Source organism: Nesoenas mayeri (genome assembly GCF_963082525.1).
Source record: "Nesoenas mayeri genome assembly, chromosome: 19".
In the NCBI taxonomy this organism is placed as follows: domain Eukaryota; kingdom Metazoa; phylum Chordata; class Aves; order Columbiformes; family Columbidae; genus Nesoenas; species Nesoenas mayeri.
The window spans coordinates 10,227,933-10,252,030 of record NC_137568.1 but is presented as its reverse complement, the minus strand read 5'-3'; the positions used below and the strand labels follow the sequence as shown (position 1 = coordinate 10,252,030).

Sequence of the window (24,098 nt, the reverse complement as noted above, 5' to 3'; positions counted from 1 at the left end):
TTTGTCACAATATCAACACTGTTCGAGAATATCAGCGTAAAAAGAGTCACCAAAACAAGTTTCACATTCATCTCGTTTGTGGGTTTTGTTGTTGTTTTTTGTAGGTTTGTTCTGGTTTGTTGTTGTTTTGGGGTTTTTTGATCCAGTCTCCATAAGCTCTGAATATATAATTATAGGCATGATGATATAAGAAAACAACAAATAAACCACGACACTACTAGTCATTATAATTTCCTTTGAGTGCACAAAACCAGCCGATTATTCGGCAGAAGATTGTAACTATGGCTTAGTATGTCTTGCTACATATACTGAAAGTAGCAAAAATTACCATTTGTAGGTCAGAACAGGATTGTCATGACATCTGATGAACTGCAGATTAGTGCTTGTCTCTACAAAGCATGTTCCTAAACCTGGGAACAAGATCTTTGAATAAATGCTTACTTTGGACTTTAAAGATGCATTACGAATTATGAGAACTGTAAAGAAAAGTGAGCGAATCATATCCCTGAAATGATGTGAATATAAGATTCCACTAAAAAATTCACCTTAAGGTGGACGCCCAACTAACCCCAGCGCTTCCCACCGTCCTCCCTTCACTACATCCACCAATTGACAAGTCAAACTTCCTCACCTTTATTGCAAGCAATTAGCGCAATGGCTTTCAAATAAATACATAATTTGAAGAAGATCCATTGTTACGATTACATAGTGGTGAGTGCATTTCTGATCTCTAGTCTTTATTCCAGAGATCATACTAAATCAGGAGAGAGAGAATTCTTACTGTTCTTTCGGCAAATAAGGTCGACAAAACCCCCAAACCAAAAATCCCCAATATCTCTGCAACCTGGACTACTCTGGAATTCTTGAATAGAATTTCCTGGTGGAAATAGAAACTTATATCCCTGCAAAAACACGGATAAGAAAGAACTTCAAGCTTATGCTTGAAACACCACCTTGTGCAAGTGTCCGATGGGCTGGGTCAGCTGTGTAGCTCTCAAGTCTATATCATGCAATAATTTGCCTGCTGCTATTTCTGTTTTTTTCCCTTTACATTTCACAACGCTACTGAACTCAAGTCTCTCATCTCCACCCAAATGTTTCCTGAATATTTCCCAACCTGAAATCACATTAGAATAAAGAAAATCATTACCAGCGGGCCAAAACAAGCATTCACACGAACACTCCCTGTGCTAAAAAGTGATAAAAAAAAGAATAAAAGGCTGTTTCTTGACAAGAACAAAAACAGATAACACATTCATGTGGCCGTTACAAAAATAGGTGTTGCCACCTGTAAGCCTGGGAAAAAATGTGCAAGAGCCAGAGGTACAAAGGATTGCAAAGAAGAAACAACAACATTTTCTACGTAGGCTCTTCCCCCACCACACAAACTCTGCACACCTATACATTTTGCCTTTATACAAAGAAGAGGGAGGCAAAGTGAGAAGAGGATTAAGATGTGGGAACTGACCTACAACTGCATGAAAAGCCGCCCCAGAACAAACCTGCTGACCTGTTGCTCGTATCTTTGCTTCAGCTCTTCCAATTGCCAGGAGAATTCTTTGGATTGTTTTTCCCGGAGCGATTTTGATCTGCTTAGATCTGCTTCAACCTTTTCCATCTACATGGAAAAAGAAAGGGAATATTTAATTTTTATTTTTTTTTAAAGGCATAGCTTAAAACGTCCTGATGTCTCTACAGTTGTTTGCAAACCATCAAAGACTCAAATACAACTTGCTGAGAATGATAATAATACTATTTGTGTGTAGTGAAGATTAATATTCACTGAATACCAGGTATTTATCTACTTATGGATATAGTGACCACCTACACTGTGCCACTCCTTGATTATAAAGTATGGGCTCGTTTTTCACCTGAAAGTGGTGAACACCCCATCAAAATTAAGCGAATATTTAGTTCTAGGCATATTTAAGTCTCAAATATATTCCACTTATAAATATATTGCCTGTGGAAATCCAAGTGAAATCATGTGTGAGTCAGTGCACAAACGCCACATTCAAAGTAAGTTTACATTAAATCAGCAAAATAACTGAAAAGAGAATTATTTGGCTGCAAGTGAAGTTCTCTGAAGATAGTCATCGCCTATGAATAATGAGTCCCACAGATTCCAGCACACGGCATCAAGGAAGCGATTTCATAACCCAATTAGCAAAGGCTTTCGTATCAAAAGCACAACTGTTAGTTGTACATCAGGCACGTTCCCAAGGGAAAAAAATTAGAATTACATATATATGATTATATATATACACTATATATATGCTGTCCTATGCTGCAGTGCATACTCAACAATTACTTCTAAACCAAGATCCCAACTTCAGCGCTTTACCCATTACGTCACATTCATATATTTCTTACAAGTGCAATGAGGGCTCTTGATCATTAGTTGCCAAACCCAAGACGCACTAGACCTAAAGTACCACTAGATCTAAAGTACCACCAGATCTAAAGTTGAGTCTATGGATTGTTTCTCTTTTTCCTAGTTACTATTAGAAAAATTGCAGATCTTACAGTTACAAATGTACCACTCACCCTTCAGTGGGCATTAGGTGACTCTGAATAACCATGAGCTTGACAAAGTAGGAAGCAGATGGCAAAAAAACATCGCAGAGCCAAACTAGTGATAAAAATTGTAGGATCACATGAGCAAGACAAGGAAATCCTCCCTTTTCTCCCCGTCTTCTTGATCACCTGTTGCTTGTTCCTTATTTCACTCATCACATTGCGCTTGTGCCATCCCAGGGACAACGGTTTAGCTGTTGTTTGGCCCACAGGCGATTCCATGAGGAATTTAAATGCCATAAGGAATTTAAGACTAAAATATTTTTAGATAAATTCCTGCTACTGATTTTCAGGGACGGAAAAATGGATTTTTCCATCCTCTGCCCATGACCACCAGCAGCCACAACGGCTCTGCCCCTGCTTAGGCTCCTGCTGATTACAAAACCTCATTAAGGGAAGACAGAGTCGTTGCGAAAAGAGTAGGAAGAGACACACATTTAAGGAGAAGATTACAACCGTTGTTCCACGAGGGTGTATAAACTAACACTTTCTACTCTCACTCCTGAAAAATCCCTAATCAGTCTCATAACCGCAGATATCTTTATAACAATGACAATTCCGGCTTTGTTAGAAAGATGAAACAGCTGCCACCGTCCCTTTCTGACTTGCCGGCAAAGACACTACATTGTGAAAGATTTTGATGTCGCACTCTCGAGTGAAGGATGTTTCTGGCATTATAAGATCAGAATCCGCTATCCTACTGAGACAGACTGTCGGAAAGGCTGGCATTGTGACCTCCTCACCTGCTGTTTCATTTCAGCGTAGACTTTTTCTGAGTTCAGCTCCACCTGCCGCTTAAACTCCTCCAGGGCAGCATCTGCCTGCTGGGCCTGCAGCCTCTGTACCTCTGTCACCCGCGCCAGCTGCTCCTCCTTCTCCCTAGAAAGTCACAGAAAATGTTCAGAGTTCAAGTATCAAATAAAAGAACAAGTGTGCTGGTGTAAAAGAGAGGCCTTTAACCCTATCAGTCTAAAATAGTATTCGCATTTCCATTTCCTGGCCCAGCTCCTGCCCAACTTCCCTCCGCGATACTTTGAAGAAGGGAATAGAAGGAGGCGGGAGTTATTTTCGCTCGCTCCCGTTGAATTTCGCACACCTAAACACGGTGTTCACGGCTTACAACAATACCTCTATCTTTAAAGTCTGCATTGACCTGAATTGGTTACTCCCGGCTGTATAACCCCTGTTTTTCAGTCTCACCTTTAAAAGTATATTGCCCCCTCAATATTAAAATGAATTCCTGTTAGCATGATTATCCTTTCCCATTAAAAACAAACATAACAATTATCCCAGTGCCATCTTTGCTCAGACAAGATGCAGGATTATTCACCGCTTGACATATATCAAAATGCAAAGCAGGGCAATGCGTGACATATGGTACCTTCTTAATGTATTAGAAACCCACAATGCTGTAATATCTATTCAGCCTTTAAAGCAATGACAGATGTTAAATCTTTATGCAAAGATATTTCGTATTAACAGCCTATACTATTTGACATACTAAAGTCAATACATATACAGAAAATGGCTTGGGTTTCTTAAGACATCATAGTATATCAAAAGTAATGCATGTATAGCATTATGTGTACATAGATGCATATATGTATATATACACACATACATAAAAAACAGGCACATCCACCCTATTGATACATCACAGACCAAAAACCTGATAATCCCGAAACATTTAAGAAATCCTTCTTAAATCCATCCTTCGCATGGAAGACAATCAAGCGGTGTTAATGACCTCTGTTAATCACGGATCAGCGGAGTTGCCCAACTTGGTGTGAAAGCTCAGGGGACCACGACGGTGGGATGGATGGACAAAGGTGGCTCCACTGGCTGTTTGTAACAGCAGACACATTCCAGCAGACCTGAGGCTGACATTTCACTTTACAGGGGAAGGACCTCATGAGAAATTTCCCATTTTGACAGAAATTATTTGCATATGAAACAAAGAATCTGACATGTAAGAGATGGAAAAGACCAGCTAATTCATCTGGTCTGTCACCTTGCCAGCATGGCACCAGCTACTACAGTATGGAACCAGCTACTACAGTATGGAACCAGCTCCTACAGCATGGAACCAGCTCCTACAGCATGGAACCAGCTCCTACAGCATGGAACCAGCTAAAACTGAGATGAACTGCCCGATGAGTTAGATGTGCATCGGTTTGAGCCACAAAGGCGTTTGGTTCAACTATCCCCCCGAAGCCCACGTAGTAGGGAGCTGCTGAATAGAGCAATGTTTAAGTTAATAGCTATTTGATACTGAACATTGTTCCCCTCTCCCACAACTAAATCTACCAGCATTTCACAGGAAAGAATATTTGAGAGGCTGAACTGTCTTTTGAGCCCTGAACACCCGCAGGAGAGGACGGGATCCCCCTGTGTCACCTTGGAAGAAACACCAAGGGGAAAACCTCGACTCCTCCTCCTCCCAAAGATCCTTAATTCAGTTCCAGGCACCCACCCCGCAAAATACACCAAATACTGGGAATCCACACTGGAAACACAATCAGAACCCAAAGCTCATTCAAACATATCCCCAGTAATAAGTGCCAAGAGAGAACGGAACAACGTTTTCGGTCCTGTCAGATGGAAGTGCAACAAATCTGAAGGTAAAAGGACAAGATGTCAGTGCCTGGGCTCTTAGTGAGCCTCCAAATTTATGCATCTTCTTCCCAAATAATCTATTTTTATTTGGAAATGTTGCGATGTAAACTTTAAGCAATCTGGTTTTATCCACCTTCCTTTCTGTAAAGGACTTAATCCCATGAATAGATGCAACATCTCATTATAACCAGGAATAAAACTTCACTTTTTCAGGATGCAGGAGCCAGCTCTCCCCACATTTTATGCAGTTAAGATTTGTACAGAAGCTTAGAAAACATGTACAACAATGGACCCCGGTTCACAAACACAAGAAAGGCTTTCCTTTTTATTTTCCCAAGACACTGAGCAATGTGCCTTGCATGAAACACTAAAATATTCACTTTGAAGATTATTTTTTTTCAGTTGGACGAGTTGTGGGGCCGAATACAATACAATTACATCACTTAAATCCCCTAAAGCTGAGCTGGCTTGAATATAAAAATAGGGTGAACTTACTCCTTGGCCCCAATTTAAAAAGCAGCAAATTCCTCTTGTTTCAGTGTATAAAGGCAACAGAATTAGCAATCTTAGACAGCACAAACCATCTCAGTGAAAGTTGGCTATGAAGTCCAGAATTGCAATTTCAGAAAGCAGCGCTCTGAAGTGTCCTGATAAATGGCAAATATAAACATCTTACACACTTCCTCTTCATGCTTCATCATAAATATTTCCCTTGCTTCGTAAAACGTCTTCCGAGGGGTAACAACTAAACACAGAAAGACATCACAGCATTGCAAGGCAAGTAAATGAAACACAAGGTGGTTTACGTGGGAGGCTCAATAAACTGAAGATGTCCCACAGACGGAGTATGAACCAGCATTGTCACCCCATGGGGTTCTCACCATCCCTGGTACGAAAACAAGGGCTGACCAACAGCAAACATGAACGGGAGATGCACCTGACTCTGTTACAGCCTCCTCGAGAAATTAAATCATTTTAGACCGCACATGAACATCCATGTGTACAAAACGTGTCCCTGCCCGAGCAGGTCGACACTCCTTTAGCAAATCTGGGCGCAGTTTAGAGAGGTTTTCAGAGATAGGAAAAATAACTGGATTGTGAAAATCCCACTGGTTTCCTATAGAAATTATACCAGGCTTTAATTCGTGACTATGCAAATTCTTTGCCAGGTTTTCAAGTAGTGCTGGCACTGAGCTTAGCGGAGCACTAAAGCGGAGGACGGGATTTCTGTGGTAAGGATGCTTGCTGCCACTAAGTTTCTGAAGCTTAGGCTGGACTCCACAAGAGGCTTCACCTGTTGCCCACCATAGGTTGGTATGGCTCTGGGTTTATGCCTGTAGATAAAAATGAACGTCGCTCTGTACGGCTGCAGCACAGGAGAGCAGAGCGATGGCTGAGCCAGCGGTCCCGCTGGAGATGCTGAGATCACCCCAATCATCCCACGTTACACATACGCACTGATCCCGCGTACTTAGATTTGCTGTGCTTTGCCTGTTCCTGCCTCTCCTCCCCAAATATTAATGCTGCTGAGGGAAAACTGCTTCACTACCCCCCAAAGGGCAAACTACTCGCTTGCTGGGAGGCAGCTGAACCTGGCACGTGTTTGTTTCTAACCAGCTTTCCTTTTCACTTGTTGACAAACAAAATGAAAAAGCAACTCTTTTACTAACCTGTGTTGAAACAAAATCAGTTATCACCAATTATATAGTCTATTTAGATATAAAAAATACCTATATAAACACATGTTCCCAAAGGAGAATGCACCGCACTAGACAACACAATACGCAGTGTGCTGAGTAGCTAAAAACATAACTGCCATTAAAACATATATGATCTGCTGATGCAAAAACAAAATTCAGGAAATTTCCCTTAATATCTTCTGTGTATAAGCCACAGACACGAGTACCCATCCAGATTAAGGACAGATATATATGATGTTGTATATGGAAATATTAGTGACCCCATGATCCTGCTCCTGACCCTCCACGCCACGGTGACCCCACACAAACGCGGCGGTTTATCCATTTACAGCAAATGCAAGATTCACGACACCACACAACAACCCCTTAAATTTAGTTTCTAGAATGCAGACTATTTCAACTACATTAAAAATGTATTAAGGTCTAAAGTACCATGAATTTGTAGAAAGAAGGGGTTGCTGACTTTGTTTATTGTTAGAGAATAAAGCTTCAGGAGTAATCCCAACTCTCTGAAATACACACAAAATGATGTTACTTCCTCTGCTCTGCTGTTTTGAACCAGTGGTGCAGTAAGAGTTTGCTGTGTACAGCACATATAGGGTCTCAACGCACCCACCTCGGTTGTGGTTGGAGCATCTCGGTGCAAGGCAGCAAACGAGGAACAACGAGGCCTCTCCTACAACATATGGAATATGTGCAGAACACTTCTTTTTGGTGTGGAGAGGAAGAAAGACAGTGTGAAGTCATTCAAGCGGAATGATAACTAAACCAAAGCCAGATCAAAGGAACGGAGAAGAAAGACTGAAATGTGAAGCTGAAATATTTATTGCCTTCAAAACATCATCCCTATCCTGTCCCTGGGCACTTTAATATTTCGAAGTTGTTAGAAAGCATTCTAACTTGTTTCATGATTTCAAAGACACAAAGCCAAAAATATAAAGCAGAGAACAATTCTATCTTTCATTCCCTGATTTTTAAGTATAAGATGAGCTTGTCTTTATGAGAAAAAGAACAAATCCACTTATAAATTGTTTACAGTTTGCATAATTTGAGATGTTAACATCAAAAAGCTGGTCTGCATTCCTTCAAGAAAGCTATAACAATGAATGATATTTACAGTAATTGTAATGTATTATTTTAAACTATATACTTATGTTTTAAATAAATCATGAGATAACATTAACAAACTAAACGACTACTTAGAGCTGTTAATGAATTTAGAGTAAATAATATTCCGCATGTGTAGTATCACACTTCTGTGAAACAAGAATAATGCATTACATTCAAAATTAATGGCTCACAAACTAACTAGACACTGGTTAAACACATTAATAATAATTATCACTATTTCTCATTATAATAACGACAGGGAACTGTTGTGCTAGGTGCTGTGCAAACAGAATAAAAACAGCAACTGCAAAATGATGAATGAGATGCGAGTTAAAACGCTGGAAAGGAAAATGTTATAATTTTGCTCGACACGGCGGGAACTGCCTACAAGATTTAGATACTGCACATACATGAAGACACGTGGTTATCAAGAGAGGAGGATTAGAACAGAGATTAATTAATAGTCCTGGTTTTTACGGGCGGAGACGACAGCTCAACCTCAACATGGAGAACATGGAGGGGAGAACGAGAGAGACCGGGCAGATAATGGCTCAGATAAAAGGAGACAAGGCTGTAATTAAAAGGTGGACCAGCAAGTCAGCAGCACAGATAATCAATAGATTCATGAGATACCCAGAGCAGAGGTGCGAAGAAGGAAAAGATGGGGATCAGAGAATGGGGCTGCAGCACAGAAGGCTGGAGGGCAGATAAAATAAACCATCTGAAGGACAAACCATGGGAGAGATGGTGGAGCAGAGGGGAGCCAGGCCAGAGGAATCACTTCACACCACCAACAACCGGCCTGAGACGTGTGAGGAGCGCAAGAGCCAACACTGGTTGGCAAATCAAAGACAACCAAGATGAAACAACAGTGTTAAGACTGTCTCCATCTTTTCCAATACAGAATTCTACATGAAACATCAAACTAATTGCCTTAGCTTGAAGCATGCCAGGTTTATTATTTCAAAGAGGTGCTGATAAAAAAACCCTGGGTCAAAAAGCCCTTAATACAATAAATACTTTCCCACCAATCCTGCTTCTCTTCCACCTCGGACAATCACAGCTACACCAGCAAACACCAGTTCTGAGTAAGTAAAGAGTCCAAAACCAAACCATATCACTCCTCTATATAATGAGGTACAAGGATACAGTATTCATTCTGTCATTCTATATATTTAAGGTAACTATTTTTATAGTGTTAAGTGTTAGAGCATGATGCACCAACGCTCTTCACCGCGCAAGGCAACACTCCTCATTTCATACAGTTCTATCTTATCTTATTCGTTGCTATTATTAAAAAGATGTCATGTGATATCTCTATAACCATCTTGAGGGACATAATGTTCCCATAGACAAGGATTTAAAATCAACTGTTACTTTCTTTTGTACAACTGAAGCTCCATTTTAAATCCATATTTCATTATCGCCAGTAGGTCTCCAGAGAAACTGGCGAAAGAAAATGAAAGGCTGTAAATAGTTAATAGAACACTTTATTTCTTTCCTTTAAGTGAGACTATTAAATAAAGCTACCGCATTTTTCTGTCCTCTGTTCATACTTTACATGGTGCCTCCTAGAGCGAGGGTTATGTCAGCATGTTCGCCAGGGCTACAGGAATGTTTACAATATGCTGGAAACTTTGACTGGTTTTGCTCTAAAAGGTTTCAGATGCTCAGACCGAGCCCCAAGTGGAGAACAGCTGGCTGCTTTTCCACGGATTTTAGAGACAAAAAAACCACCACGAAACCCACACAGCTCTGTTTTAAAAAGTAAAATTCTATCCAAACTCTTCAGCCACTTAACGTGACCACTGGGTTTAAATCAGAGTTTGCTTTTTTCATCCTATTGCGACTGCTGTAACGAGACAACACCGAATGTTTTAATAAAAGAGAATGATGAACACAATGAACGCGAATATAAACTCTTAACAATGTTCTTTATTGCAACATTTGGAATTAAAGACAATGGCTCCTCATATTTCTTTAATTATTTCCGGCTTTAAATAGTAATAGCTTTTCCATTCCTACAAGAATTCCTCCACACACAAATAATTCATTTTCAAGGAAAAATGGAATTAACTTCAGGAAAACAGCTACACTTAGGCAATTATCCTAAAAATATTAACAACGATAAGCAATTACTCACAATCTGGATTCAACAGAGGAGCAAGAAAGGAACAAAAAAATCAACTTGTGGTTGACGCTATCACTCCATTTATTTATCTGTCACTGTATTGATGATTATCACGTGGTTATATTCTCCTGCATGCAATCATATCTATGACATGGACCACTATGGGCAGTGTATCCACTACAATCCATCCTACAGTATCCTGAAGAAGCAGCTGTTTAAAAAGAAAGTTCTGAAAGGGTTTGATATAATTAAATTCTCAAAACCCACCGTAACGCACAGGGTTTTAAAAATAATTTCTGTATGTGTTGGAAGTCCAAATTTAACTTCTTTAAAATGTCGCAATCCAACGTAATAGTAAACGCAAAATTACGCAACTGTAACCTGCAAACGAAAATCAAATTATATTCACTGCTATTTACTGCATACCCTTCTGCCATCTATCTTTTGAGTAAGTCTGATGTAAAACCTGTTCTCCTAAGGCTCTACAAGTATCGGTACAGAGCTTAAAACCTCAGGACAAGCTCCGTGTGCCTTCTGACCATGTCAGGCAGGGAACAAATGACTCAGAAGGAGGACCCGGGTAACTCTAGACCGGTCAGCCTCACCTCCATCCCCGGGAAACTGATGGAACGACTTGTCCTTGGTGCCATCTCAAGGCAGATCAAGGCAACAAAGATGCTGAAGGGAGTGGAGCATCTCCCATGTGAGGAAAGGCTGAGGGAGCTGGGGCTCTGGGGCTGGACAAGAGGAGACTGAGGGGTGACCTCATTCATGTTTACAGATATCTAAAGGGGGAGTGTCAGGAGGATGGAGCCAGGCTCTGCTCGGTGACAACCAGTGATAGGACAAGGGGTAATGGGTTCAAACTGGAACACAAGAGGTTCCACTTAAATTTGAGAAGGAACTTCTTCCCGGTGAGGGTGTCAGAGCCTGGCCCAGGCTGCCCAGGGGGTTGTGGAGTCTCCTTCTGTGCAGACATTCCAACCCGCCTGGACACCTTCCTGTATAACCTCATCTGGGTGTTCCTGCTCCATGGGGGGATTGCACTGGATGAGCTTTCCAGGGCCCTTCAACTCCTGACACTCTGGGATTCTGTGACTGGCAAAACACATGAGGAGATGCCAAGCAGAAGCCCTTTGAATAAAGAATTCACTAAGGCTTCAAGAAGAGTAACTGGTACCAAAAAACCCAAGTTATTTCCTTCCCAAAACAGCATTTTCCCAACTTGTTTTAGTAAATGCAAATGCATTTTTACCAGATACTTTGAGACAAAGCCTGTAGTAGTAATAACTGTACCAATTAACTATCAATTAACCATCCTTGGTATCAATTGGTATCAATTAACTATCCTTGACAAAGACCCTAGATAGGTGTCTGGCATCAGCCTGCGGAGGAATAAAGAACTGCCACAACCATCATAGTGGGAATACTGAAGAGCCTTTTTAATTCTACAGCGAGGGAATTCCATGGCACCATCCACAAAGAGAAATCAACTGACTCCCTGATTCTCATGCCAAGGACTCCCAGAGAAAACATGTGCATGTAGGCTCTATAGGATGAAACGTAAATAACTTATTTCTGTATTTTACTGAACATCTGCATGCACCACTATGCCTTTGGTTGAAAAGGCTTTGAAAGTTTTGGTCTGCCATCTAACCCCAGTCACAAAACACTATGACAAGGGTACGTGTGCACTTCAGAAATAGTTGTAAAAATCCCAACGTGCTCATAGACTGGAGCAGCTTTGCTGGGTCCTGGCGAGTTCAGCCCCTCTTTCTTCCCAGAGAGTTGGAAACAAGTTCAGAGGGGGAGCAAAGCGCTGGAGAAAGGAGGTGTTGCTAGTTTCTTATGTAAATAAACAATTTTATTAAGTGATTTTCAATAAACCAGCTGCTAAGCATTTGCTCTGTATCATCAACCACTTGCAAAGTGCTGAGATTTGGCTCTGGGGGCAGATATTAAAAAACAAGGCAAAGATTGAGAGGGAGAACGTTCCGAGGCGCTGAACTGCAGACAGTGCGCGCTCCTGGACACTTCACCCTGCAGTCACAACATCTGCACCTGCGCAGGTAACACCTCATTCCTCCTCATGCGACTTGGAACAAAATGTTTCCTTCAATCACATTACAGAATAGAAGATTAAGAACTCAGGAAAGGTATACTTCGGTGGCATAGTAAAGTATTATTTTGTGTATGAGACACGCAAACCAAAAAGCATTAAATCAAATCCCACCATTATTTGCGGTACGTGAGAACCATTGTAACTGCCATCCCAAAAAGCCAGTAGCAGCCAGATGTTCTGCACATCCAGCGGGTGACAGATGGTAACAGCCCCAGCTCTCATTTATGTGCATAATTTAGTCCGAAAACTCCATCTCAGGATGGACAAACACCTCAAAAAACACAAAAAAAGAATGCTTTAAATAAATAGGTGTCCAAATTTCACAGAGCAAGGGAACTGATTATGCTGAGAGCTATTCTGGATAACAGTGTTGTATAAAGTCAGCGAGACCTTCTCCTTCTCTTCCATGTAATTTCTTCAGCGACAAATGGATACAGATTTTTTTATTCTTAATTTTTTTCTGTTGTATTCAGCTCAGTCTGTACTGTGACAAATTCTAATGTAACTACACCTCTTTATTTCCAATTCCTCCACATAAAATAAGAGAGATAAGAACTGCAGAGATTTAGCCTTATTTGCAACCCACTCTCATGACATATTTTATGCGACCAAACTAAAGGGATTAGAGGAACAACCTTTCCCCTCAAGTAATTACACAGAAGCTTTTTAAGAATACTTTGTTATTATACAAATGCAGATTAAATGACATTCTAGAAAAATCCTTCCTATAGTCACTTTTGCTATTTGGCAGTGCCTATGACATGTGTTGCTAAACTAAATACAAAACTTATATCTAAAAGTCACCACCAACAGTCACGAGTATTAGAGCAATTCTTTCGCTAAAGATTTCGTTTTGACAGATATTTCTACCATAAACTTCGGAAGAAGAATAAAAACCTTCCAAAAACTACACAAACCCCTATTCAGTATTAAAAGTCTGGTGACACTATTTATTGGAAGTGAAAGACGCTTTTAGAAATGGGGATTTTACTGTTCCACGCAATGTCTCAAATCACTTTTATTACGCATCTATGCGGAGATGCCGCAAACTGCAATAGGGCTGTTTGCTGTCACACTGCTGCAATAATAATAATAATAATAATAATAATAATAATAATATTCAGTAAAACGCCTGCTGCTTCCCTTTCTGTGTGTTGGCAGCTGACTAGCAGCTACTCAAGGTATAATCCTGTGGCCATTTCCGAATCACAGCGCATTCAGATCAAAGCAGTTTATGCGAAATCGCTGATGCGCCTCCCGTGTTCCGAGCCGCAATTCCACAAGGCATCGCGTCTATTGAAGATGGTGAACTAGATTCTCACCCCTCTCAAGGAAGAGAAGGTTGTTTTCTAAAGGTTTGCTGTGCCTGCCTTAGCTTGTAATTCATTTGACTCCGCAAAGTCAAAGGAATACGGCAAAATAAAGCGTTTTCACACAAGATGTTACGTTTTGTGAATTCGTATGAATAGCAAAAGACTAATTTTTGCAGCGATGAAAAATAAGGTCATGAGGAAGACACCCATTTCTGACACAGAAGTATTACTGCTTGTTTTGTGTTACTTACTTATTGTATATAATTGTACTTATTGTATATATTGTACTTATATTGTACTTATTGTATATAATTGTATTTACTTATTGTATATAATCATATATATGTAAAAACTATGATTTTGTCCAGAAATGTTGGTACTGTAGGACTGGCCTCTGTCCCCATCATCTTCATTCCTGCAGGATGCACCACCAAACTAGGCTCTTCAAAGTCCAGCCTATCAAACCCTTCCTCTAACCCAAACCCACAACCTAAGCTTAATTACAGCGAGGGAATATGTGAAATAAACGAGGAGCTCTTCAACACAGTACTGTTCACCATAAACCAAGTCCCAAACCCCCAGCACATCCATCCACTTGCCCAAACTGGAGCATCACCGATCTATTCTGCACCAAGACACGGGGAATACATCCTGACTTGACAGTCCACTGGCTGCTCAGGCTTATTTTATTAACATAAGTGCAGACTGATGTTATTTGAAAGCTGTGGAAGATAATTAATGCAGCTACACTATCAATGAATCAGTTGTTAGAATACTAAAAGATTCAGTTTAGTTGATAACAATCCAATCTCCCTAAAATTATAAATAATAGGCAGTGTAAAGAATGTAAAGATTAAAAGCTAGAGGTTTTTATTAACGTCTGTAGTGATTTAAGATAGTCTTTATGCCAAATACCTAAGATATTATGGAAATAAAGCAATACAGACTTCAGCTCTGTGACTTCTATTGAATAAAAGTATATTCGCAACGCCCCATCAGCCTATGGGGCATTTAACCAAGTAGTTTCAGCAAATAACTTCTGGTTTGCTTCAGTATAATCCGTTTTCCGTATAAATTATTTCCCTAACTTTGAATTTAAACTGGATAAACAGATGGAAACAATATTTTACATAATCAAAAATGGAAGCGGCGTAACAAGAGTCGATCTTGTCGCATGTGGATCTGCTGTATGGAAACCGCTCCCCGCTCACAAAACACCAAACTTGGTGCACCCTGGTTAGTTTTTTTAATGTATAAGGTCAGCAAAAAAACCTGTTCCAAGTTAGTTATTGAAAAGTACCTTCTGCTTGCTGTAGAGCTTTTCTCCAAGCCTCACCTACACCTGAAAAATAAGGTTTGGTTCTTGCTTTACGTTCTTCATTTGTATGGCTGACTAGAACCCTGAAGATTTACAACGGGAAGATAACCCAGACAAACTATAGGCAGGCAGGTAGATAAGCCAAAGTACAAGTTTATTTAAGAAATCTGACTAAATAAATGGGGATGGTGCAACAATTATCCCCTATTCACTTACTTCAAAGTGTCTTCCAGTTTGCGAACTTTCTTTAGAGCGTCCCCTCTTTCTTTATCAAGATCATTCCGGATGTCTTGAATCTACCATTTGAAGGAAAAAAAGACCATATTTTAGCTACAAGAAAGTCTGATTAAAAACAAATGTTATTTTAAATTATAAAAACTATTTCTTTTGCAGTGACATAGGCAACCATCTATATTTCTAAAATTACATAGAATGTAAGAATAAGGATTAATAGATTTGAAGTATGAGAATATAGCCAATAGAGCCATTTTTCTTCTCAAAAAGAATATTATTCTCTAGAATAAAGAAATATCAGTAATTACATAAAAAGCAACTAGATTCTCTTTAGCTAAATCCAGGAAAGGGTCTAGAAATCTGCCTAAAATAATGACAAGGATTCTCTATGGTGTATTGTCCACTTATCAATTTGTGAATACTCAAAATGAACTACTTGTTATCAATTCTCACAGCAATAAAAATACCGAAAGACAGGAAATAACATTACTTGAGGATAATACATACTCAAATATTAACTAGCTGAGGGTATTCATAAGAAAAGTAAAACGTTGAGGAAAAGCGGTTTGGTACTAATGAATTCCTGAGCCAGTGAAATCAAACCAGAGTGTTTGAATCATTATAGAAAACATTCTGTTTTCCCCTTTTGCATCCAGGCACTAGAAACCCCATTTGGAAATGGGGGGGTTGTGGCACTCATGTATGTGTTCAACTACCCAACCCAAAACACAGGCACCTCTAAAAAGGGGTCACAATGTGACGATGTCACCTACTAACCATGATTTTCCTTATCGGATGGGGAGCATGGAAAATCCTTTATCCACCTACAATAATTTCCAATAATACATGCTCTTAATTCACTATAATGAAGAAAAACATCTTTTAATAAGTGTATAGTCAGAAGCATAAGAGTACAATCCAATTAAAAGACAAATTTAGAGATTCTCTATGTAAGCAGGTCCATGTAGGTGTTTTTTCCATGGAAGACTGAACACCTGGCTGCTTTGAAAGAGCCTCCAAACCAAAGGGCTCCTACCCAAGGTATTGCCCAACCCCGTAAAATTATATCTATTGAACAGCTGGTTCAAGAATGGCTCTCAGGAATAATCTGTCACTGTTCTTACGCTTAGTTGAATGTTTGGAAAACAAGCAGTCGATTATTTATAAAAAGCAGGTGTTTCCTTTGCTTGTAAAACCATTTAGCCCAACCGGTTCCTGATTCAGCAGATAAGCACATTTAATCAAACAGTGACATTTAGGGTTACTACCTATTCTTTGTTTGATGTTTAAATATCCTAGTAGGCAATAGCCACTGTAGGCTAATAAAGATTATTAGATAATGGGTAGGTTCTTAAGTGAATAGATTGCACCAGAGACTCCATGAAGCTTGGTTTAGTACTTTATGGGTCAATCTACACTATTTTATGGATTTATATCCACAGATTGTTCACATGGATTTTTTTTCTCCTCCTATCTCAGATTATTTTGAAAACACAGTTACATCAAAATTTATGACCAGGCAAACTGCTATGAAGTTACCTATTAAAAATAAAGGGGCTACTTTCTCATTTCCCGACACCAGGTTACAACTTCAATATCTGCGCTAACTCCCAACGTGCGTAGACGCTGAACTAAAGAGGATCCCCCCAAACGATCCTCCCGCCTTGCTCAGGATCCACACAGGCCAGCGCCAGCACAGACAGGTCATACAGATACATCCACCTTTTGTCCAGAATCACAAAGTTTAACAGCATTTAATGGCGTTCGGAAATATTACCAGCCACATTTAATCCCTATTTGTCTGCAGAGGAAGTGATGTATTACAATAAAACACTGGCCACTATATTTCAGCAGCTAGAAGATCGCCAAATTATGCTAATATATTTCTATTTTGACCTGCAATGTTATTCCAGTCCTATACTTTTAGTGAGGCCAACATCAGCAGAAACCATAACTTGTCTAAAAAGACAAACGTAGGCTAGGATTAGACCAAAACATATCTTGGAATGAGAAAGGGTTTGAATGCAATTCAGCAGAAGGCACTAACTCAAACCAAAAACTCACTATGATTGACGTTGCAAACACAATTACCAAGTGACAAGTAGCTATGATCACAACCCATTATTTTATGTTATAAATTTGCCACATTTGGAAATGACATGTTTGAATAACACATCCTTCCAATTAAATAGCCATCGAACACATCCTCTTACTAAACACTGCATGAGCTGAACACATAACATCACTAAAACTCAAGTTTAATTTAAAGCCTATTGATGTTTAAAGTCTAAAAGAACAGACAGTATTTACAAAGTGCTTTAAGATGAAGTGGTTTTGATGAAACACACATTCTTTAATTTAAGCTTCTGATGTAAAGACAATGCATGTTGACAAGAGAGTCGTGGTCAATGGGGCAGAGTCCAGTTGAGGCCTGGATCTAGTGCAGTGCCTCAGGGGGCAGTGCTGGGGCTGGTATTATTCAATATATTCATCAATGATTTGGACAAGGGAATAGAGTGACTGTCAGCAGGTTTGCTGGTGACACCAAGCTGGGAGGAGTGGTGACACTGGAAGCTGTGCTGCCATCAGAGACCTGGACAGGATGGAGAGCTGGGCAGGAAAAATTTAATGAAATAGAACAAGGGAAAGTGTAGAGTCTTGAATCTGGGCAGGAACAACCCCAGGTTCCAGTGTAAGTTGGGCAATGACCTATTAGAGAGCAGTGTAGGGGAAAGGGACCTGGGGGTCCTGGGGACAGCAGGGTGACCATGAGCCAGCACTGGGCCCTTGTGGCCAGGAAGCCAATGGTACCTGGGGTGGGTTAGAAGCGGGTGGTCAGTAGGTCAGAGAGGTTCTCCTGCCCCTCTGCTCTGCCCTGGGGAGACCACACCTGGAATCTTGTGTCCAGTTGTGGCCCCTCAGTTCCAGAACAAGGTTCCAAGAATGAGAGGCAACATCACTGGGCTTGAGATCCTCGTGAATTGGTGCAATTATTTTTCCAACCCATGTTAAATGCTTAGATTCCAAAATGTACTACTTTGGGAATTTCAGAATTTAAACCTTTGGCTTCTGTCTACAACAAAAGTGGAAATGTGCAAAGACAGTATATTTTCCTGAAAACATTACCTGTTTTTCATACGCACGCTCCAAGTGAAGTTTGTTCTGTTGAAGCTTGTGTTCTTGATCCTGAAAAGGAAGAGATACTTATTCTAAAGAAACAAATCACATTTTTCTTTCATTTCAAAGCAGCACATTTTCCATTCTATAAAACTGTCCATCAAAATTAAAAGTCCACCTTATATCATCTTTGAAAAATTCTCTTGACATACACCAAAAATTCAACTGACAGCAAAAATATCCACCCATAACAAAACAATCTCTGAAGTCATGATTCATGTTTTCTAAAGAGAAACAGCAACTTGTTCTCCTGAGCTATTAAAATGCCGTTCTGTACTACATCAACTGGGAAATGAAAGACACGGGAGGAAAAGTAGATGCCAAGACTCAAACAGGATTGATACATGACACAGATGTGGAACTCATTATCCTGAGATAGAAGGATTAATTTAAATGCCTATAGGAAGATAGAATATTGAACTGAACTGTTAAATGGTAAAAAAATAAAAACCATTTTGAAGTTTTTAAATCTTAAGGTGACGCTTTATATATTTCTATGAATACAGTACAAAGATGCCTGTTATATATAAGTATATTTAATATGACTATCTAAACACTCAAATCAGTGGAAAAAAGTAAGAAGGGCTGGTCATTCTTGAGTAAGAAATTCAGGGCTCACCCTCAGCTGTTGCTGCCTCTGATGGTCTGAATCTTGCAACTGTTGTTTTAACAGAGACACACTGTGCTGTAATTCTTCAATCGCATCAGATGCCTGTAGGGATTTAACAGCAAAAGGATTACATTTATTTCTCAAAGGTGCCTGGAAATTGGAAAAAAAACTATCAAACTGAAAAAAGAACATTGTATGAGTTTACATCAGTGGATACATCAGTTTTGGCTATTCTACATGGAAGCATACCTTAGCTGCAGACAGAGCACGTTCCTGCTTTGCCAAACTGATATCAACATCGTATTTACTTTGTAGTTGTTGAATGGTCTCCTCGTATTCCTTTACAATGTGATCCTTGTCCTTCTGAAGCGAGCAGAGCCTACAAGCAGCAAGCAAACAGAATATGGAAATCACTTTCATATTTTGGTATTTTATGTGCTCGGTATCAATTCTACAGAGTCTGCAAGTGCACCTGCACCACGTGCCCATGGTAACAGAATGAAATGCGTCTGAATAAAAGAAAGATAATGGACTTCTTATGATGGTCAGTTCCAAAATGAGTTCTACATCAATTAATACATTTTAATGACCATTTTCTACTGCCAATTACCATCACTGAGCTCTTGAAATAAAAAATACTTGCTTCCTGTAATTCCATATTGTCCAACGTGAAAAACAGCAAGTTCTATTTAATTACCTTGCTTTCACTTCCTGAAGTTCAGAGCAAACCGTCTGGTAACGTTGCTCTGCATCGGTCTTTTCCTGAGATAATTTTTGACGCTGTAAATTACTATTTTCAGCCTCAACTGTCAACTGCTGGACACGAGCCTCCAGTTTCTTGACCGTCTGGTTCTGAAAGAATAAGTCATTGTTGAGAAAACACCAGAAGAAATGAGGGTATCCCCCTGTTGTTATTCAGTAGCCTGGAGCAACAAGGTTCTTTGGTGGTCCAGAGACACAAGAGCTACAATAGCAAAGCTGTCATCAATCATGACAGTGAATTCTATGTTGTACATAAAAATAAATAAATCTTCAAAATATGGATGTCTGTTCCCCCCCTAAAGCAACACGTGTTCTCCCCTAAGCAAAACAGCGTGTGCAACTGATTTCTAAACTACAAATCTTTTAAAACGGGAGAGGCAACAGATGTTTCTATGGAAAATTGTAATGGATGATTATACATATTGAGCATTTTTAGACCTTCCATTCACCAAAAAGTGTGCTATCACTAGCAATATGTACAACCTACATCCAGGAAAGCATTTGAGGAAAAAATTAAATATACAAAAAGATTTTACTGATCATTAGAGTGATGAGCAGCTATAAAAGTCGGCCAGAAAATGTATTAAACTGTATAGCATCCAGTGAAATCTGGAGCTCTTTCATGCTAAAATATTCTTCTGAGCACTTTTATGGCCATCCTATGTTTATAGACATAAATATATATATATATATATAAAATTTCTAATCTAAAACAAGGAACAATGCACTTCAATTGCTAAACAATTATAGATTTTAAACAACTGCCTTTTAGGTGCGCACTTTGGCAAAACCATATCTAAGGATGTAAACAATAAGATACAGCAACATCTGCTGTGGATTTGGAGGATGCAAGAACGTTATAATACAAACGCTACGTTAACCGTGCGGGCACTCATTGCTATCTAGTTGGGTTTCAAATCCATTACCAAGTATTAACTAAATGATTTGCCAATCGTCTTGCAAGGTAAGTGTATCACCTCTGGTTTATTCCTGGCAAGCGGAGGGATACAGGATACAGAGAAGGAAAGTGTCGTGCACAGGAACACGGGAAACCAAACATCTGCCATCTTGAGTCAGTGCCCCAACTGTCAGAGAATTGTTAAATGAGCCTGGAGCAATGCAGGAACCTCAAAACATAACATTCGTGCTTAACATATCGCCAAATGTTATAATTCTGCCCCTCGGGAGCCGACGCTCGCTCGATGCACAGAACCCGCCCTCCCCGCTTTGCCGTAGCAGTGAGGCGGTTCAGCCCATTTCACTTGCTAACAGCAATGGCATCCTTGACAACGAGAAACTCTGAACAAGGGAACTCTGAAACACCGACCAGAAAAAAGAAATCGAGAGAGAGAAAGAAAGAGCGAGGAAAAAAGAAAACTAATTTCCAGTGACAGCCTGGTCTTTCATCTTAAGCCCTGCCTTGAACTCTACCTTGTTTAATTATTAAATCAGAAGCTGCTCAGCAAGATCTGTCTACTTTTGATGGTTCTTAAATTCAATCCTGCTGACAGACTGTGTCCATTTTTCTCTGTATTTACTGTTACCTATGACATGATCTGAATGCCAATGTTTAAATTCAACATTCATTAATAAAGGAATAAATTTTGTTTGACATTGTCTTTTCACTAATTTAATTTTCTTCATACCTCACTCTGATAAAAAGTACGGGATGCTTTCTTGGGGATATTTGTTGGGGGATTTTTTGCTTTTTATATTAGTTATATAGCAGGCACAAAATCCAGATTACACTTGCTTACATGTTTTTAGTTATTCTAGGAAAGCAATGAAATCAATTAGAATAATACAATCATTATTTTAAATATCCTTTTTATTAGATTTTTAATCTAACAGAAGTATTTGATCGTTCAAAGAGGGGGCGGGTAAGAAGCCACATGTATCCATGAAAATAGATTTGGTATAGAAATCCTTTTTTATAGTCTACAAAACCACAGAGACAAAAGTTCCTCTAATTTGAATCAAAACCAGTGAGAAATGCTAAAAATATTCCTTCCATACAAACATATATCTGTGTAATATTCATCAAAGGGCTGTATGAATTTTACCCAGGGGGAAGAACTGGTTGGACTGGCTGCGGGACTCTTGTTCTCTCCCAAGACAAAACGACCACATTGCACCATTAGAAATATTCCTCCGCTCAACAACATTTACGTCCATTTTACACGTGAAATTTGAACACTGCAAGAGACACTTGCTTTCGTGGCGTATTTACAGCAAGAACTCACGGTTGACTTGATCTGTTCCAAATAATCCTCCTCCATCTTGCTGAGCCGCGCGTTGGTGTCCTCGAGCAGCTCCTGCATATCCTCCGTGTGCTTCTTCCGAATCGTGAACTTCTCCTTCTCCATCTCCGCCACCGCGTTGTGGAGCTGCACCGCAAAGAGATCGCCAAGTCATAAATGGCATATAAAACCAGCATGAGTTTTATATTATTATAGTATATAAACAGAGTAACAAGCACACTCCAATTTCACTTAACGTCATTAAGTTAAAATAAATATTAGCGTTTTAATTTGCCGTCTTGTTTGCACAATGGCATCACTGGCGACAATTACAGCTGTAGGAACAGCACTTGCTTGATAACCACAAGAAGTGAGATGACTTTGGGCTGAAGATAACGCTTCTCTATAACAAAATAACCCACCTAACACTGAAGCCTCAAGGTCTTAAGCAAAAAGGACAAGATTTGGGATTTATCTCTTCCAGGACAAGAATTAAAACCAACATGACTTCCAGATGCAGGGCTGCAAAAAATTAACAGCATGCTTCACCTACAAAGGGAGGTGGTTCTGCCCTTTTTGTGACCCTCCTTTTCCCAAGAAAGGTAAAGCAAGACAAATACTGACAATAATCTGCACAAAGGTGAAGCTCTCTTGCAATAAACATGCAGCTTTGCTGCTCTCTTCAACCTCAGAATAAATAAAAATACATTCAAGAATTCATGACCCAATGCAAAAAACAGTAGTTCAAAGGAATCACCCTGGCAGCAGGTAGCAGCAGGTTTACCAAGATTAAAATTCCATGTCAGGTCAACCAGAAATCAACATTTCCTTGATATATCCTGAGACTTGTCAAGGGGCAGAGGAACCTGGATCACAGAATCCCAGAATGTCAGGGGTTGGAGGGACCTGGAAAGCTCATCCAGTGCAATCCCCCCATGGAGCAGGAACACCCAGATGAGGTTACACAGGAAGGTGTCCAGGCGGGTTGGAATGTCTGCACAGAAGGAGACTCCACAACCCCCCTGGGCAGCCTGGGCCAGGCTCTGACACCCTCACCATCAACAAGTTTCTTCTCAAATTTAAGTGGAACCTCCTGTGTTCCAGTTTGAACCCATTACCCCTTGTCCTATCACTGGTTGTCACCGAGAAGAGCCTGGCTCCATCCCCCGGACACTCACCCTTTAGATATCTGTGAACATGAATGAGGTCACCCCTCAGCCTCCTCTTGTCCAGCTCCAGAGCCCCAGCTCCCTCAGCCTTTCCTCACACGGGAGATGCTCCACTCCCTTCAGCATCTTGGTGGCTGCGCTGGACTCTCTGCAGCAGTTCCCTGTCCTGCTGGAACTGAGGGGCCACAGCTGGACACAAGATTCCAGGTGTGGTCTCCCCAGGGCAGAGCAGAGGGGCAGGAGAACCTCTCTGACCTACTGACCAACCCCTTCTAACCCACCCCAGGCACCACTGGCTTCCTGGCCACAAGGGCCCAGTGCTGGCTCATGGTCACCCTGCTGTCCCCAGGACCCCCAGGTCCCTTTCCCCTACGCTGCTCTCTAATAGGTCATTCCCCAACTCATACTACAACCTGGATCAGGGGGAGCAGCTGGTGGCTGGGGCCGAAAAGCACCAGCAATGAGTCTTGCGAAACTACTCCACAAAAAAATAAAATCAGCATAAGAAAATATCACTAAAAGCAACATATTCCTTATATTTCTTTTTTCTTTAAGTGACAAAACGTATTTTCCCAGACCACGGGAGTCTTTCAAAGCAAGCATTAGTCATTACCCTTTTCTCCCACTCGTTGTTCAGAGAATCATTGCTCTGCTCACACATCTTCTTTAACTCCACAATCTGCTTCTCTTTCGCTTCTCTGACGACTTGTGACTCACGAACAAGGGTCTGAACTGTCAAAAATGGGAAAAACAAACAACCATTCAAGAGATACCTTGGGAGCTTCCAGCGCTGGCAACAGACGCAGTCAGACTACTACAGTCTTAAAAATACTTAATGTATGTGCTTAGATTCTGTGTCACTAAAACATTACAAGGTGTTCTCTCTGTTTACAAAATAGTGAGCTTTCCTTACTCAAGCAGTAAATATATAATACAATCCTCAAAATTCTGTAGAACCTAAGGAAAAAAGGCATTTTTAACCTGATTTTATGTCGACCCTTAGGAGAAAAGGTTCTCGT

The 24,098-nt window shown here is 40.2% G+C and overlaps 1 protein-coding gene across 1 annotated transcript in view; it reads right to left on the bottom strand.

The window, feature by feature from the left end:
• CEP112 (centrosomal protein 112) overlaps positions 1-24,098 on the bottom strand; it is a gene marked incomplete at both ends in the record, with an annotated part of 144,138 nt that overhangs the window by 89,467 nt on the left and 30,573 nt on the right. Inside the window, 9 exons of the mRNA XM_080356772.1 lie at positions 1,511-1,618; positions 3,321-3,456; positions 15,104-15,183; positions 18,248-18,307; positions 18,918-19,010; positions 19,158-19,287; positions 19,606-19,760; positions 21,914-22,057; positions 23,693-23,811. Coding sequence (XP_080212898.1) covers positions 1,511-1,618; positions 3,321-3,456; positions 15,104-15,183; positions 18,248-18,307; positions 18,918-19,010; positions 19,158-19,287; positions 19,606-19,760; positions 21,914-22,057; positions 23,693-23,811 — 1,025 coding nt within the window. The remainder of the gene's footprint in view (positions 1-1,510; positions 1,619-3,320; positions 3,457-15,103; positions 15,184-18,247; positions 18,308-18,917; positions 19,011-19,157; positions 19,288-19,605; positions 19,761-21,913; positions 22,058-23,692; positions 23,812-24,098) is intronic.